At 41.0% G+C, this 19,022-nt stretch overlaps 1 protein-coding gene across 12 annotated transcripts in view; it reads left to right on the plus strand.

Annotated features, from left to right (window-relative positions):
* The window catches only part of LOC125451596 (coiled-coil domain-containing protein 178), a 349,746-nt gene that overhangs the window by 123,288 nt on the left and 207,436 nt on the right, over nucleotides 1-19,022 (plus strand). For all 12 annotated transcript variants that reach the window (XM_059646071.1, XM_048528880.2, XM_048528877.2 and 9 more), the window contains 2 exons: nucleotides 6,360-6,505; nucleotides 8,642-8,801. In XM_059646071.1, the coding sequence (XP_059502054.1) occupies nucleotides 6,360-6,505; nucleotides 8,642-8,801 (306 nt within the window). The remainder of the gene's footprint in view (nucleotides 1-6,359; nucleotides 6,506-8,641; nucleotides 8,802-19,022) is intronic.

Below are 19,022 nucleotides of genomic sequence, written 5' to 3' on the forward strand. Positions count from 1 at the left end.
AAATCAGGGTTAACGTTTCGGGTCAAGTGACCCTTCCTCAGAACTGACTCCTGATTACTTATTAAGTAGCAAATAATTGACGTCTGGACTGATTTTACAACATGGCCAGAATCAGATCATCTCCCACTCCATAAGATTGTAGCTTTAGAAACTGAAATCCCTGATTTAATATTAAAAGCTAGATCACAGCTCTGAAACCCCTCTGAGATATTTAATGTCTAACTTTGTGCAGCTTTTTTTTTCCTTTCTAATATTTTGTTTCTACTAGTGGCAGCAGTGCAAAATGAAAAACTAAAATTGTTTAGTGGTTAATACTGAGCACAAATTCAGAAGCAAATATAAGGAACATACATTTATTTAGTGCTTTTTACTGTCTCAGAATATCCCAAAACATTTAATTAATTGCCAGTAAATTGTATTGGAACTGCAGTCACTGTTGTTGTCCTAGTAAAAGCAACAGCTATTTTGTAGAAGGCAATGTTCCACAAACAACGGTGAGCTAACTATCCAGTGTATATTTTGAAGAATTGTTGAAAAGTAGCTGTTGGCTCAATACTGAAGATTCTGATCAAGGCTCATTCAGAAATGCGGAACAGTACTTCCATTCTGATAGTTCTTTCACAGTGCAGAACAGACAGGGGAAGGCAAACCACAATCTCTTCACAGCATTCAGGTGCTGTATCATGGCATGTTGGGTCCAAACAGAGACAGCCAGTTGACAGCTCCCTTTCAAATGAAGTGTAATGTCAAAATGCTGGTAGGGTGGGATGCCAGGTAAGCTCTGTTTCCTCTTAATTAGGTGTCAGTTGTGTCTGGGGTAGGGCATTTTGGAATAAAATGGCAATTTTTTAGGGTTTAGGGTGCTAGGTAAGTACAGTGCCAACTGGGTTGAGGAATTGTGGGGAATTGGAAGTTGTATCCGACAGTGGGCTAAGTGGGTTTAGATGTGGAGTGGGAACATGAGAAGCAGGAAAGGTCAGGTGCAGTGTGGTGGGAAGGAAAAGATCACATGTGGAGTCAGGGGAAGGGGTTTCAGTGGCAGAGTGGGGGAAAGTGATAGTTGATGCAGAGTGGAGGAAGGCAGGGTCTGGCCCATCTGACAGCAGGGGAATGGGGGATGCATGGGGCGTTGGGTGTGGACTAGAGGAAGGGAGTGCAGGTCCAAGGGTTGCCAGTTTAGAGCCTGGGGCATAAGTATAGTGCTGGAGCTAGGGATGGGTGAGGTATGTTTCAGGTCAGTTAGGAGTAACTATTCAACTATGTATTGAATAATCTAAGTTCTCTTGACTAAATATTTACTTAATATCATCAGAACTCTCTGCTTTCTTAGAATTAAAAAGAGACTTTTAGAGAGTTCCAAGTGTAGAGGAATTTCCCAGTGAAAGATTAAATTTCCTGGACAATTCCTCCGGACTTCTGTGATTCTACAGGGTCTTCATGAGCAGCTCTTATCTACATTGGAAAAATGACTGTCTGGCAATTAGAAAATCCAGTCCAACAGGCTCTTTTAAGTGCAGACATATGGGCTGGTCTGTTTAATATTTCATCTGAAAGCTAGAGTCTCTGACAATGTAGTACTGTCTCAGTGTCAAACTAGATTTTGCCTACAGTCCTGGAGAGCTGCTTGATGATTCACAAATTCAGTTCTACTAATAAAAGTAGTGAAAAGCAATTTTCTTAAGGAATTAGTACCCATTCACTAATTTCTCCCAAATTGCTCACAATTCCCTTCCTTTTCTGATGCAGTGTTGTGATACCGGTTTGTTTAATCTCATTATAATTGGGTAGAAGGAAGACTCAGTTGCAGAAAGATGCCCAGCTTGCTTGATACATAATAGGACCAGAACAGACATTAGTTGGTATTTTAAACTGGTGATACCCTGTGAAATGACAGGGAACTGAAACATGTCTGGAACACGTTGAGATCCACAACTAGTTTGTCCATTGTTGTTCAACTGAACTACAACATTAAAACCTTGTTTCTGTGCTCTCTGGCCAATTGGAGAGTTTTTACATGATGGTGTTTTGGACCTCAGTGTGTTCCAGACATGTTACAGTTCCCTGTAATTTCACAGAGTACCACCAGTTTAAAATACCAACCAATGTCTGTTCTGGTGTGGGTGAGGAAAAAAAAAATCACACGGAAGTTTTGGAGCTCAATAAGGAGAGGATGGGTAGCAATGCTGCACTTTTAATGCCACTAACTCTGAACATTACTACCCATATACGTTGAGAAAGTTGATTCTTTGCCTATAAACCCAGTGTTGGGGACCTCATCTCTTTGGAATTTTGATTTAGATTTAGGTTTTTCTTGTCACATGCGCTCAGGCACAAAAGGGTAAAAGAGTACAATGAAAAGTGTACAATGTCGTCATTCCCAGTATTGTTAGGTACAATATCTTAGGTGTAAAGATAGAAAAATAAAGAAAAAAGTTAAAACGTTACTCACTATAGTTCTTAGTATAAAGTAGAAAAATAAAAAAAAGTTACAAGTCAAACACTACAGTCTTTTCCAAAGCCATTGGCCTGCAGACGCTCCATGCCAGGCCTTCCCTACAAGGGCTCACTCTCCCCTTACCACCATGACTAAAGTCTCTCTAGAAGGTAAGTAAAAAGAACTAAAAAGCAAAAAAGAGAAAGAAATGAAAAAAGTAGGCATTGCCTACTCTGCCACCATCTCCTTGGATAAGCATGTTTAAATTGGATCACTGCCTCCATTGAATATGCCCTGTCAAGTGGCATGAGGCTGAGGAGAATGCTGCTATGTTCTGATCTTTAGCTTGCAAGTCATCCATCCTGCTTTAAAAGTATGCCTGGTTTCTCATCCTTTTCAACGCCGCTGAGAAGTTTGGTTATTTTTCAATTCTTTAGTTCTGATGAAATTGCCTATTCACAAGTTAACATTTCCTCTATTTACAGATGCTACTGATAATATATTTCAAACTTCTTTGTGTTTTAATTCTTAATTTATCACACTTTCAGATTTTCCTTTTCATCCGTACTGAGACAGTTTTGAGAATAACCAAGATCAGGCTGGTTAAATTCTTTCTGACTTCCTTGTCTCATTCTCCTTATATGTCATGTTACACAAATTTTAGTGCAGACAATGAAAGCCTACACAATGGAATCTGATCTTTCTTCTCTAATGTCAGCATGTAGTGAAGATTTAGAAAAATATAGTTCAGGTTAGATTTTAACTTGTTGACACTATTTTTCCTGAATTGTAAACTCTCCCAAATAATGTCAGTGAATAAGGCAGGCCTAATACTGTGAGAAATGCTCATTGATGGATTTTCTAGTATCACATACCAAGATTTTTATTGGCAATGCATTGATAGCCATTTAATCACATATTTACATGTATAAGTGATCATTCAAAATATATCATGCAATCAACATAAATATAAATTTTCTGAAAGACGTATTCATTCATCTTTTTTCAAAGTTTTGCAACAAATATTATCCACAAACTTACTGATTAACATTCTACATTCAGTTCTAAATCGTTTGTTTAAATATACCTCAAACAGCAAGAGCCCCAACACTGGTCAACTTCTACAGAAATAGAATAATTCATATTTTACACTTCTGCAGCCATTAGTTTCATGAAGTCACCACCTCCGCCACCTCTGAGATAGAAAGACCTTTTGACTCCAAAGACTGGCCTCTTAGATTTAGAAAGACCAAAATATTAAACATTTTTAACACTCATGTGGTTTACATTAATTATTTGCTCTGTCTCAATCATTTAGTCTAATGAATGAAAAGTGTGTCACAAAAATCCATAGTCCCTAAGACCATGAAGTGAAATCACTGACTCTTAACTTCTTTTGCTCATTTGCAATACGTGCACAGTGAATGTAATTAAGCTACAAATTCTGGTCCAAGTCAAATTACACCATGTTATTGGTGCTTACAAATCCAACATTGAAATCTCAATGATGAAAAATTTGGCAGCAATGACTGAAAAAGAGGGAAATGCTGGCCAAAAGCATTCCTCCACTTGTGATACCTCCAAGGGTGCAGTGTTCTGGAGTTTGCAGCACAGAAAAGACCCTTTGGCCCATTGAGTCTGCAACAGTCAAGCTATTAACTATTTTAATCCCATTTTCCAGCATTGATCCATTGCCTTATATGCCTTGGCAGCACAAGTGTATATTTAAATACTTATTCTGTTATGAGGGTTTCTGCCTTTACCATCCTGACAGACAGCACTGAGTTCCAGATGCCTACACCCTCTGGGTGAAAATAAAATCTTTGCATCCTCTCTGGATATCCTGCTCGTCACCTGAAATCTATAGACCCTGGCATTGATCTCCCCACATGGTAAATCGTCCAGTCTACAGCGTCTATGCCCCTCATATTAAATTATATCTCAATCTTGGTGCCCCTCAATCTCCTCTAAGGAAAACAATCCCAGTTTATTCAATCTCTGTCCTTAACTTAAACTTTCCAGCTCAGGCAACAAGTGGATAAATCACCTCTGCATACTCCCTAGGCAATCATATCCCTCCTATAATGTGGATTCTAGAAATGCACACAGTATTGTAACTAAGGCTGAACTAATGTTTTTCACAGCTCCCTGTTCTTCAACTCCTTGCCTCACCTTTAAAGTATTCCATATGTATTCTTAACCATGTGATCTACCTGCTCTGCTACCTTCAGAGCTGGTGTTGCACTGGGGTGGATAAAGTCAGAAATCACAGAAGTCAAAAGCTACTCCTTCGTCAGGTGAAGTGGAGGAACGAACATAGGCAAAGAGGAGCAGTGCTATGAAAGTTTGTGATTTCAAATAAACCTGTTACACTATAATGTGGTGTTGTGTGACTTCTGACCTTAAAAATTAGTGGACATGCACACCTCAGGGCTTGGTGCTTCCCAGAGTTTTGTGGTTCATCATGCCTTGTTTGTTCTGCCTAAGTGCATCACCTCACACCTATTAGATTGAATTCCATTTGCCACTGATCAGCCCATCTAACCAATCCATCTCTATCCTCTTATAATCTGTAGCTTTCCTCCACACTTTTCCTTTCCACCAATTTTTCTCTCATCTGCAAACTTACTGATCAACATTCTACATTCTATTCTAAATCATTTATATAAATATACCACAAACAGCCATGGTCCCAACACCAATCCATGTGGAATCCCTTTGGACATAGCCTTCCAGTCATAAAAACACCCTTCAAACGTCTCCCTCTGCTTTTTGCGAGTCAGCCAATTCTGTATCCAATTTACCAAACTTAGTTGGATCCCATGGGCTCTTATCTCCATGTTCAATCTCCCATTTGAACAGGCTGCGAGGTGATGTGAGAAATGCCAAGAAACTGGGGCAACAGTGCTGCCTTCTAAGGAGAAGGACAAAGACCTTAGAGATAAAGGAACTCTCCTTGTGCACCAGAGAGTTCAACTGTGTTAGACTGTAGCCAGACAGGATCTAATTAACACATGCTTCCAACAGATGAGAGATGGAAACAGCAAACAATACAAGACTGTACACAAATCATTGATCATGATATCAGTATTTGATTTTCATTGTGGGGTGAACTGCAGGTCTACTAAGTTTTAATCTTTGCCCAATCACCTTAAACCTATGCCCTGTAGTTTTGGGCTATGCAATCCTGAGGAAAAAGTCTTGGTTATTCACCCTACCTGTGCTCCTCATTATTTTGTAAACTTCTATAATGTTACCCCTCAGCCTCTGATGTTTCAGGGAAAATAGTTCCAAGCCTATTCAGCTTCTCCCTATAGCTCAAACCCTATAAACCCACTCAACTTCCTTGTTAATCTTTTCTGAATCCTGTCAAGTTTCACAAATTCTTCCTGTAGCAGGGAGACTAGAATTGAACGCAGTATTCCAAAAATGGCCCAACCAATGCCCTGTACAGCCTCAGCAAGACCTCCCAACTCCGATACGTGCCAAATGCGTTTTTCATCCTGTCTACGTAGTACTCTACTTTCAAGGAGCTATGAACCTGCACTAGTTTCCTTTGTCATGGAAAGTATATTTGTACTTATGAATACAGAATTTTTATTCACACTAATGCACAATAATCATTTTCAAAAGTTAGTTTTGGTGAGAGGTTGGGCTCAAGGCTGAAAGTTCACTTGGGCATTTAGTACTTTTGTGCTGGCCCTGCCAAGCTCACTTGCACTTTTGTTTTCAGCAATGAAGAAGAGCCTAGTTCTTCCCTTAAAATATCAGAACATTCCAGCACTTCATATATAAAGGTAGATTGTGCTACGTCTCATTTCTAAGTATTGGATCATAAAAAAAATCTTCATCTGTCAGGCAAGGATGTTGTGTTGCTTATTATGCCAATATTTTAATGCTGATAATTTTTGTTTCTTTATTGCAGAAAGAATATTTGGACAACTTCAATCAGCTTAACGATACCCTCAAGCAAAATGAGGCTATACGGGAAACATTTCTTCAGAAGCAAAGCTTAAAAACTAGCTTATTGAATGAGATTGAAAAATACAAAAATAGCATTCTGGATTTGCGGTAAGAAATTATCAAGTTCTGATTGATTATTTCATAATTGTAGTTAGTGTTTTCTGTTCATTCTGTCAAAATCCAAAAAAAGGAAACTTGTGCTTATTCTTAATCTCCCAAATAAATTGCAGGAATAGAAAATTATTCTTAATTTTTCATCAATACATTCAATTTAAATTAAACTGCCACATTTAATGATCAGTGTTCATTCAAAAATGTTTTATTCCGTAGATAATTTGTTTGCAGAACAATTTTCTGTAAAACAGCTAATATTTGTCACTGATTCATTTTTTGAAGTTGTGTGCATTGTGGAAGCTTTGTGGAAAGTTTCTCAAACAATGGGAGGTGTGTTTGCTTGTATGCAGAGTGTCAACACTTAAAAATTGATAAATAACACGGTGTGAAGCTGGATGAACACAGCAGGCCAAGCAGCATCAGAGGAGCAGGAAAGTTTGACGTCTTCAGAAAATTTTCTTGCTCCTGTGATGCTGCTTGGCCTGCTGTGTTCATCCAGCTTCACATCGTGTTATCTCAGATTCTCCAGCATCGGCAGTTCCTACTATCTCTGTAATGACTTAAAAATTGATGTTGTGTCGGCACCTCAACCATCGTCCCATCCACATTTAAGTTTCTATTGTGTGGGATTAAAAGCATGTGGGGATTTCTCTGAATCTGTCAGGAAAGTTTTTAAAGCAGTTCCTTTTCTATCGGTTTCAACCTTGCTTTTTCAAGTATGATTGTGTTGGAAAGGATATATATCAAGTGCAAAGGAGATCAAGCAGCAGATTGTTTTGTTCTGAATTATGTAAAACATTTCAGGTATCATTGCATCTGTATCCGTCAGACAAGTAGTCCGTCACATTTTAGATGTGATCCTTGTACAATCGCTCATCAGAACCTCAGTCATGGTCTTATTGCCACTGCATTGATATGGCTTTATGTATAAGCTTCTGGACAATGCTAAGTCCCAGAATATTGATACAGATCCCAGTGAATGACAAGAAGAGATGGTTGGGAGTTGCCTTGACAGAGATAGTCATTTACTTGCACAAAGTAGAATGTAAGTTGGCTTCTCTTTGTTAGCCTAAGCCTGAATGTTTTCCAGGTACTGTTGTAAGCTGGTTTTAGCTGCGCCATTACCAGAGGAGTTATGATTTGCACTTAACAATTTAAGATCATTAGTAAATAGCAAATTCACAACATTAAATTGGAAGAAAGGTTATTGCTGAAACAATGAAAGAAATACCTTTAATTATTTTAAGAACATCATCGTTGTCTGCAATAATTGAGATCCAACAGTTAAGATAATTTTCTTTTGTGTCCGATCAGACAATAATTTTTCAATTGACCCCCAATGACTTCAGTATTGCTTGAGCTCCTTTGTGGCCTTACCAGTTAGATGCTGACTTGATATTGTCAGCAGCTACTATTACCTCTCCTCTAGATTTCCGCTCTTGCATCCAAGCCTAAACAATGGTTATGAAAATATCAGAAGGTGGCTATTATTGCTAGAATCAAGCACATCATTATTGATTTGGCTGTTGGTAAATAAGTGATACTCAATGGAACTATGTTATGAGTATTTCCATCACATTGTCTGATGATTAGGAGGAGGCCAAACAGTATCAACAATTTGGCAGAGATAATGCGAACTGCAGATGCTGGAGAATCCAAGATAATAAAATGTGAAGTTGGATGAACACAGCAGGCCAAGCAGCATCTCAGGAGCACAAAAGCTGACGTTTCGGGCCTAGACCCTTCATCAGAGAGAGCTTTCTCTGAAGAAGGGTCTCGGCCTGAAACGTCAGCTTTTGTGCTCCTGAGATGCTGCTTGGCCTGCTGTGTTCATCCAGCCTCACACTCTGTTATCAACAATTTGGCACTTTTGTTTGACATAAATCCTTTATCTTGTCTCTTACACTCATCTTCTGGCCTTGCCTATGGTTAATTGAGCCTCTTTCTCTTATTACTTTATTGTCTGCTATCAATCTTGACTCAGTATGGTGGAACTAGAGTTCTTCACTGTGACCTACTGGTTGTAGAACTACTGAGGTCCTACATCTTGGCAAAATCACTACTTTCTGTGCTGTAACCCATTCTAGGAAATATGGTTTTAATTCTTACTTGTGTTTCTGTTCTTTTAAGACCAATGCTAGATACAGCAGAGTTCAAGCAAAGCAACGCTGAAAACTTCATTTCTAAATTAAAAGAAGACCTCGATATCGCTGTTAAAAGGAAGACACATGTGGAAGAAGAGCATTGGAAATTGATTCATGATCGAGAAAATAAATGTAAAGAAGTTAGGGTAAGTACAGAACACTGATTAAAGTCTTCAGTTGTTCCATTTGGACTGACTGTATTTTTTTCCAAATTAAAGACAAACATTGGAATTTTTGAATTTATGTTTATTAACTATAAAAGTATTTCTTTGTCTGGTAAAATCGTGTAAGACATGAGTCCCTGCGGTGTCTCACATCAGTTCAGGGTAATACCCTGGATGTAACAAGAATGAGTGACTCAATCCCAAATATACTAATGCATCAATTTGATTAAAATTGAAGATAAGAAAGAAAGGCAGTATCAAGAAAGGAAGCAGATATGGAATGGACTCAGCAGAACCAGGGAGAGAATAAATTGAGATCAAGCCCCAGAGCCCAGCACATACCTTAAAGACAGTAGCAAGTTAGGAGATTGAATCTGTCTAATGCAACCTCAGAAGGGCTCTGGTTTGGAAAAGAAAAATCAAACAGTGATGAGCAGGGAAGTTGTAAGTTGATTTGTTGCTGACTAAATACTGTCAGGTACTGTGTAGATTGCTGTTTTCGGAAAGAAAAATTAAAATTTTCAGTTCTTATAATTAATTAAGACATAGTAACAGAGGGAACTGAAAAGTAATAATTCCATTATTTATTTTACTTTTACCAGTAAGGGTTATTGCATTATTATGGTTTAAGTTAAGTAATTAAATATAATAAGTGAAGAGACATTAATTTAATTCAGCAATTAATTAAGAACATAGTTAGATAATTAGTTAAGACAAAGTAAACATAGAAGGACAGGTAATGTGTTGCAATTATGCAATTTAGAGGGTCCTGGGCACTGGTGCAAACCAGAGCAAATACGTTTGTAGTAAATGTCTATAGCTGTGGGAACTTTGGCTCAGAGATTGACTAGAGGTCAACCTGCAGATACAATGACACAGTAGGGTAGGGGAAAGTTACCTGGATGCTTTATTGCTGCATAAGACAGTAACAATATCATGTTTTCCAATTCAGTTTGTGGTCAGGGTCTAGTGTGTGTGATTACAGGGGAGGCAGGCAAGAGAATGCACAGAGCAGGAAGACAGGACCCTCATGCATTGAAGCTTCTTGCAGCTTGTTTGGATTAGAGTGGTGGTTGCCAAGTGGATAAGTTAACTGACCATGGAACTATGGTAGAAGAAACCATTCCAATGGGCAAGAAAGTAAGAAGTAAGACAGTATAGCGATAAACAGCCCAAAGGTGTGCAAGCTAATTGGATTGGCCATGCTAAATCACACGTAGTGTTCAGGGATGTGTAGATTAGGTGCATTAGCCATGGGAAATGCAGGGTTACAGGGATAAAGTAGGGGGATGGAACTGGCTGGGATGCTCTTTGGAGGGTTGGTGTGAACCTGTTGGGTCAAATGGCCTGTTTCCACGCTGGGGGTTCTGTATGAAGTAAGGGGGCTTGTCACTGCGCTCTGAAGTAAAGAGCAAGAGTCCAAAGGGCTATGTCTCCTGTCCATTGCCAGGTAATCTGCTCATGGCTGGAAAGGAATTATAGTGGGAGGGGCAGGATCTCGTTATGATTCATCTAGATGCCAATAATAAAAGCAGACAAGGAAACACATTCTGCATGTTTAATATGAGGAGCTAGGCATCAAGTAATGAAATAGGACATTAGAGGTAATAATCATTGGATTATCACATGAGCAATAATGTGCAAATTAGTGTAGTCAAAGTCAAGTTCAAATGAGTGTGTGGCACAAAGCCTGGTGTGAGACAAATAGGTTCTGGTTTATTGGGTACTTGCACCAGGATGGGGAAAAGGTGGGGCTGTATGATTGGAATAGTCTACACCTGAACCATACTTCAGATATGGAGATGATTACATTAGCTTGGAAAATACCCTAGTGTAACTCATTTATTCAAAATGGGGAGAAACAGAACACAAAAAAATCCATGACCAGTTAGCTTAACATCTATGATAGGAAAGTTTATTAAAGACATTACTTCTTCCTTGAGCTACCACACACTGAGCTTCCTTGTACTCGGCTTTAAGTCAATTGATCAGATGGGCGTTGGGCTGAGGAGTGGCAAATGGACTTTAATTTAGATAAATGCGAGGTGCTGCATTTTGGAACAGTAAATCAGGGCGGGACTTATACACTTAATGGTAAGGCCCTGGGGAGAGTTGCTGAAAAAAAGAGTTCTTGGAGTGCAGGCTCATAATCCCTTGAAAGTTGAGTCACAGATAGACAGGATGGTAAAGATAGCACTTGGTATGCTTGCTTCACTGGTCAGTGTCGGAGTTGGGAGATCATGTTGCAACTGTACAGAACATTGATTCAGCCACTTTTTGGGATATTGCATTCAATTCTGGTCTCCCTGCTATAGCAATGATGTTGTGAAAGTTGAAAGGGTTCAATAAAAATGTACGAGGATGTTGCCACGTTTGGAGGGTTTGAGCTATAAGAAGAGGTTGAAAAGGCTGGGACTATTTTCCCTAGAGCCTTCGGAGGCTGATGATTGACCTTATAGAAGTTTATAAAATCATGAAGGACATAGCTAGGGTGAATATCCAAGGCCTTTCCCCTAGGATAGTGGAGTCCAAAACTAGAGGGCAGAGGCTTAAGGTGAGAGGGAGGAGATTTTAAAAGGACCTAAGAGGCAACTCTTTCATGCAGCGGGTGCATGTATGGAATGAGTTGCAAGAGGAAGTGGTTAAGGCTGGTACAATTACAACATTTAAACCGCATCTAGGTGGGTATGTGATTAGGGAGGGATATGGGCCAAATGCTTGCAAATGGAACTAGATTAATTTAGGATATCTGGTTGGCATGGACAAATTGGAACAAAGGATCAATTTCCATGCGGTACAGCTCTTTGACTCTATGACCACTTCAGTTTGTTTTTATTCAAACACTCCTAGATGGGACTAACATGAACTCTTCAGTCCATGATAATTTAATTCACTACCACTATCATTCCCTTCTCAGAAGCAAGGCTTCATGCAGTCATACTATTCCTAGGACTTAACGTCAAACTCAAAATGAAATGAGAAACGTGTCTCTCTCAATTATGGGCATTTCCCTTCAGCTTAAAAAGCAGAAATTCCAGAATTCAGTAACAAACCTTGGAAGCCCCGTTATTTACCTTGCTGGGTCTCAATCAATTCAAATTGAACATATAGCCTATTAATGCAAAAAATGCATTCACTCTTCGGCCCCCTTCAAAACCTGTTTTTTTAAATAACTCAGATGGTTACAGAAATACTTACGAGTTAATTATTAATTTCAAATGCACAGAAAAAGCTACCAGTTACTAACTTAAAAACCAGAAATACAAAATTACACCAAATAAAATAAAACAATAAATCCCACAGTTTGTATCACAGAAGGATGTAAACACATTGACTGCATTTCAGACAAGGATGACTAATTCCTGGAATGTCCTGGTTGTTTTATGAAGAAAAGTTGAACAGGTTTACCTTGAATCCAGTGGGATTTGGAACAGAAAGGGGCAACTTGATTGAAGGATAATCATGAGGGTCTTGACAGGGTGGCTATGAATAGGATATTTCCTCCTGTAGGAGAATATATAACTTTTTGTTACCTATTCAATACAGAGGTGAAGCCTTTGTTTTCTCACAGACTATCATGAATCTTTGGTACTCTCTTCCCCAAAAGGTGGTGGAAGCAGAGTCTTTGAATGTTTCTAAGCAGCCATAGTTAAATTCTGGATAATCAAGATCATGAAATGTTATCAGGGTACCCGGGAATTTGGAGTAATCATATCAGCCATGATCTGCCCACCTACTTAGTAGGATAACAGGTCGGCACAATATCATGGGCCGAAGGGCCTGTCCTGCGCTATACTGTCCTATGTTCTACATTCTTACGGAATAGTAGAACAGACTTCAGGTCTAAATGGCCTGCTGCTAATTTGAATATTTGTATATGCAAGAAAGCAAAATAAAGAAGGAGATAAGTAAAAAAATTTCACATACATTATATGAGAAGAAAGTAAGGAGGATAACTTTGTTCGAGCACCAACAGCAACCCCAAATTGAACTATTACCAACAATTCCCCGGTTTGTTTTTTGACAACATACACTACATGCATCAACAAGTCTATGAATAGACTTACAGTGGGATGGACTTTCCAGTCAGTCACTCTGTCAATGCCCCTTCTTCAGTAGTTTCCAGTGGTTAGTTAACTAGACCAATCCAGCTGCAGCACTCTTTATGCCTCTATAAATTTAACATATGTTTATTTCAGCCTTTCGAGATCTTAACCGGAATTGCCCAGCAGAAGATTCCGACATTCATGAGTCTTTATAAAATCTTCTCACAGGAATAGCAAGGTTTACAAAGTCTATAGATCTTAGGCTATTTGTGCAGTCTTTTTGATGACGATTTCAAGTCTCATTAAGTTGTACCATTCACCTCCATCTCCTGACTCCTCGCTATAGTTGTCCATGGCATGCCTAAGGTCACTTATTGTCCCGACTTGTAGTTCAGGTCTAATCAAATGGAAAACAATTTTACTTTCTGCAACAGGGAATTTCAGGTAGCATAATAGTTAAGACATAACAAAAACAACTTGAACGTGGTCAGTTTTGGCCAACATGCCTAGGGGAATCCAACCAATTCCACTTATTAGTACTGATTAGATAATTGGTTAATTGCTTGACTTAAAGCACAATGACACTTACTTTCTAGACATTGATTTAAAACTAATTTTTTTTTGAGAAACCATCACAGGTTTAATACAGGTCTTTTAAAAGCAAAGCAGAAATAAAATATAAAAGTAAAAACTTACAAAATTAGTGATTGTGGATAAATCTCTGGTCTAGTTTTGCAAAGAAAAAAAAGTCCAGGTTGTGAATAATGAAGTATTGAACTGATAACATCATAGGATTAAACAATAACACAAAACAATGGTTGTCCTGATTTGTTTAAATTAGTTATATGATCTCGAAGCAGTCAATTGGCAATTTTGTATTTAAAAAAGTTCGGTACAAATTATAAAATTAGTTGTATAGGATACATAATTTACGTGGACTATTGGTGTCCTTCACTGAGAGGCAAACAATGTGCCCATATGCTTATTCCAGCTTTGACCATTAGGAGACATTTGAAAATCTTGAGTAGTATTTTTTAATGTAAATTTCTTCCTTTTTTTCAATCCAATCTGGCAATAGGGTAAAAATAAACCCATCCTGAATTCCTCCACCAATGTCAGTCTGTATGGGCTACTTCTAAAGATCATTGTCTACACCCAGCACTACTTCAATGTTTTACACAATTAAGCATCAACAATTCGATAAATAGCATACGTGGGATCAAAATGGGTTCTTATAATACATGGGGCCTTGTGTAGTGTCACTGCCTTTGGACCAGAAGACTGATGAAGTGTCATCTATCATGGATGTATGCCATGGGTGAATAGACTGCTTAAAACTAGGTATTTTTATGCAGGATCAAAATTCATCCAGCATTCTGTGCAACCTCATGTTTGGCAAAAATATGCTATCATCATGCAATGGCTTTTTAAAGAGCAATTCCCCCTGTTAATCCTGTCAAAATAATATGTGGTTGGTGAATGCATATAGTTAAATGAACACTAGATGGTCCCCTGACAGGAGTAAACACGTTACTTTGTAGCAATTACATTTTGTTGATGTTGCTTTTGCAATTCTTTGTTGGGAATCTTCCAGAGAGTCTGCAAATAAAAGCAATTACTGCAATCACAGCTAGCATATATCTTCAATTGGTAGTTCAGCAATTATTTTGCAGTATTGTAACTGTTAGAATGCACAAGATTACATTTGACAATCAATGCACAGAAATGAAGAACAGCTATCCTTTAAGTTGCTGGGTTCCTGATCATAGGCAAACTTTACTGCAAGAAAGTGAAGAGAAGGGGAGTGCTTTTAAGCGAGATGAAAAGTCAGAGTGGAATTTACATGAGTACAAATGTGAATTAGTTCAGTTTGACAGTAGCAAGCCCTAATGGATTGGACAGAGGTCTCATTACCCACAAAAAATCAGAAGCATATTTAAATTATTCTTGGATCACTTTGCTTTCCTTTCACACGTCCGTACTTTTAATGAGATCCCTTCTCATACTTCTGAACTCCATCAAGTACAGACCCAGAGTCCTCAATGCACCTCATACAAGCCCTTCATCCCTGGGATCATTCTTGTAAATCATCCGTAGACTTCCCTGACATCTTAATCCTGATGGTCTTCTGCATCAAGCTAGGGAATTGAGTTTCAATTGGACACTGCCTGCTTTGTAGGACCCATTGCAGTTGAGTCTGACATCTACAGAGCAAATTTTCTCAGCTTAATGTCATTATCCTTCTCCCTAGATGACTGCTCCCATTCCCCAGCTCTTCAGCGTATTTCACAACCTGATTGTCTGCTTCAATTGTGCATGCCAGGATGTGAGCACACTCTATCCAGACGATACTGTCGACCTTCCTCCCAGCTTGCTCCAAAATATGGGACTGCACACAGCAGTCCTATTGTCTGTTTGACCATGGCCCCGGTCGCAGCACGGATACTAATTTGGTGAAAGTGCTACACCAACTGACTGAGCAGGAATGGCATCCAAAAAGGAATAACTGCTGCACTCAGAACCCTGCCAATCCCAGACATGTCCCCATAAATCCATATTCCACTGTATTCATTAGAGTCTATCATCATACATGACTTATGATGCAGCAGTATTCGCCAGTTGTATAAACCCCTTGACCGTGCACATTGGCATCAGACATTCGCCAAACTCTAATAATCATCATGGCACCTTTGTGATACACTTGAAGGCCATTCATGAAACATAGACTTGTACTGTGGGACACATTAGATGACAGCTTTGAAAGGCTATCAGAGATAATAGGAACTGCAAATGCTGGAGAAGCCAAGATAACAAGGTGTGGAACTGGATGAACACAGCAGGCCAAGCAGCATCTTAGGAGCAGGAAAGCTGACGTTTTGGGCCTAGACCCTTCATCAGAAATGGGGGAGGGGAAGCGGGCTCTGAAATAAACAGGGAGAGAGGGGGAGGTGGATCGAAGATGGATAGAGGAGAAGATAGGTGCAGAGGAGACAGACAGGTTAAAGAGGCGGGGATGGAGCCAGTAAAGGTGAGTGTAGGTGGGGAGGTAGGGAGGAGATAGGTCAGTTCAGGGAGGATGGACAAGTCAAGGGGGTGGGATGAGGTTGGTAGGTAGGAAATGGGGGTGCGGCTTGAAGTGGGAGGAGGGGATAGGTGAGAGGAAGAACAGGTTAGGGAGGTGGGGACAAGTTGGACTGGTTTTGGGATGTGGTGGTGGGAGGGGAGATTTTGAAGCTTGTGACATCCACATTGATACCATTGGACTGCAGAGTTCCCAAGAGGTATATGAGTTGCTGTTCCTGCAACCTTCGGGTGGCATCATTATGACACTGCAGGAGGCCCAGGATGGACATGTCGTCTGAGGAATGGGGGGCGGAGTTGAAATGGTTCGCGACTGGGAGGTGCAGCTGTTTATTGTGAACCGAGTATAGGTGTTCTGCAAAGCCTCCACTTGGTTTCCCTGATGTAGAGGAGGCCACAATGGGTACAGCGGATGCGGTATACCACATTAGCAGATGTGCAGGTGAACCTCTACTTGATGGGGAAAGTCTTCTTGGGGCCTGTGATAGTGGTGAGGGAGGAGGTGTGGGGGCAGGTGGAGCACTTCCTGCAGTTGCAGGGAAAAGTGCCAGGTGTGGTGGGGCTGGAGGGAGTTTGGAGCGGACAAGGGAGTCACGGAGAGACTGGTCCCTCCGGAAAGCAGACAAGGGTGGGGAAGGAAAAATGTCTTTGGTGGTGGGGTTGGATTGCAGATGGCAGAAGTGTTGGTGGATGATGCGTTGGATCCGGAGATTGGTGGGGTGGTATGTGAGAATGAGGGGGATTCTCTTTTGGTTGTTATTGCAGAGATGGGATGTGAGGGATGAGTTGCGGGAAATGCGGAGTCAAGGTTGAGGGCATTCTCGACCACTGCGGGGGCAATGTTGTGGTCCTTGAGAAACAAGGACATCAGAGATTTACAGGAGTGGAATGCCTCATCCTGGGAGCAGATGCGGCGGATGCAAAGTAATTGGGAATAGGGGAAGGCATTTTTGCAGGAAGGTGGGTGGGAGGAGAAATATTCCAGATAGCTGTGGAAGTCGGTGGGCTTGGAATGGATATCGATTTCTAGGTGGTTGTCCGTGATGGAGACAGAGAGATCCACAAAGGTGTTAGAGATAGTCCAGGTGAACTGAAGGTTGAGGCGGAAGGTGTTGGTGAAGTGGATGAAGTGTTCAAGCTCCTCATGGGAGCATGAAGCAGCACCGATAGTCGGTAACAGAGGAAGAGGTAGGATTTAGGGCCAGTGTAGTGCGGAAGATGGATTGTTCCATGTAATCTACAAAGAGGCAGGCATAGCTTGGGCCCATGTGGGTGCCCATGGCCACCCCTTTCCTCTGTAGGAACTGAGAGAATTGAAAGAGAAGTTGTTGAGGGTGAGGATGAGTTCGGCTAAGCGGATGAGGGTGTCACTGGAGGGGGACTGGCCAGGCCTGTGGGACAGGAAGAAGCGGAGTGCCTTTAGGCCATCTGCATGGGGAATGCAGGTATATAGGGACTGGACGTCCATAGTGAAAATGAGGTGTTGGGAACCGGGGAATTGGAAGTTCTGGAGGAGGTGGAGGGCGTGGGTGGTGTCACGGACATAGGTAGGGAATTCCTGGACCAAGGGGGAGAAAATGGAGTCCAGATAGGTGGAGATGAGTTCGGTGAGGCAGGAGCAGGTGGAGACAATGGGTCGACCAGGGCAGGCAAGTTTATGGGTTTTGGGAAGGAGATAACAGCGACTGGTGTGGGATTGGGGAACAATTAGGTTGGGAGCTGTGGGTGGGAGGTCACTGAGGCGATGAGGTTGTGGATGGTTTGGGAGTTGATGGTTTGTTGCTCAGGGGTCGAGTCATGATCCAGGTAGGAGATGGTGTCGGAGAGTTGGCGTCTGGCCTCAGCAATGTAGAGGTCAGTGCGCCATACTACAACTGCACCTCCCTTGTCTGCGGGTTTTATGGTGAGATTGGATTGGAGCGGAGGGAGTGGAGGCTGCACGTTCTGTGGGGGAGAGGTTGGGGTGGGTGAGAGGGGTGGAGAGGTTGAAGCGATTGATGTCTCGACGGCAGTTGGAGATGAAGACGTCGAGGGAGGGTAGGAGGCCTTGGGGTGGGAGGAGGGCTTTGGTTTTTCAGCTAGAGCCAAAGGCTAACAGTCCTGCACTGTACCACGGTATCTCTATGCAGCACAGCATCCTTGCAAATTGCCCAAAAGAAGAGGTACAGCATTCACTTCCTTTTAATGTTGTCACCTCTTGCATCTCTGAGATGTCTATGTTAATTTAGCCATCACCAATGGCATGGTGCCATCTTCCTTTGACCAACATTTGACACCAACACATATTCATTCTACATCAACCGCATGTGCGTGAAGAAGTGTTGACAAATGAAATGTCACTGGAGTTGCAAATACATGCTTCACAGATGTGCCTCTTCAGTGTCCTGATATCAGTACACATAGATCCCATGTTTTTACTTATCCAAGTGAGACTGACTCCATCAACCTAAGGTATTGTCCAAACCAATGTTCAGTTTTATTGCACATTCAGACAATGGCAAGTGATGACAGAGTATACATGTCGCAGCAGACACTGTCAACTTCGCCTCCACTATCATCCCTGATCCTACGACTCCCCTAACTCTTTTGACAGTGATTGCTTGCTCCCCCTCAGGCGCCCCTCTTAATGATCAGCAGACCACTCCTAGGACTGTATTCTCCTCAAATCTTCGATTATATTCAGCAAGCAGTCCCTAGACATAATGCGTTAGATACCTGATTACTTGGTTTGCGCTTCCCAAACTGTTGAACCATGATTTGCCTAACTACCACTTGTGATGATGCCACAGGAATGACCATTGCCCATTTCTAGACTGCAGTTTGATCGATCCTTTGATCTGACCAACTGAGGCAGACGATTGTGACCGAATCCCTGGACTGAGTGAGAATTTTGCTTATGACTGAGGGTACTAGGACACCCTGACTGTCAAACCCCTCCGCTAGCATTAAAACGTCACCCAGTTACAAACATCAACACTTGGTTGAAGAAGCCTGTGATCAACCTGACATCCCAGTGTGCCATACATCAGGATAATACCACGTCTCAGATTCCTACTGACAAGCATGACAAGTAGCT

The sequence above is a fragment of the Stegostoma tigrinum genome, chromosome 5, assembly GCF_030684315.1.
Source record: "Stegostoma tigrinum isolate sSteTig4 chromosome 5, sSteTig4.hap1, whole genome shotgun sequence".
In the NCBI taxonomy this organism is placed as follows: Eukaryota; Metazoa; Chordata; class Chondrichthyes; order Orectolobiformes; family Stegostomatidae; genus Stegostoma; species Stegostoma tigrinum.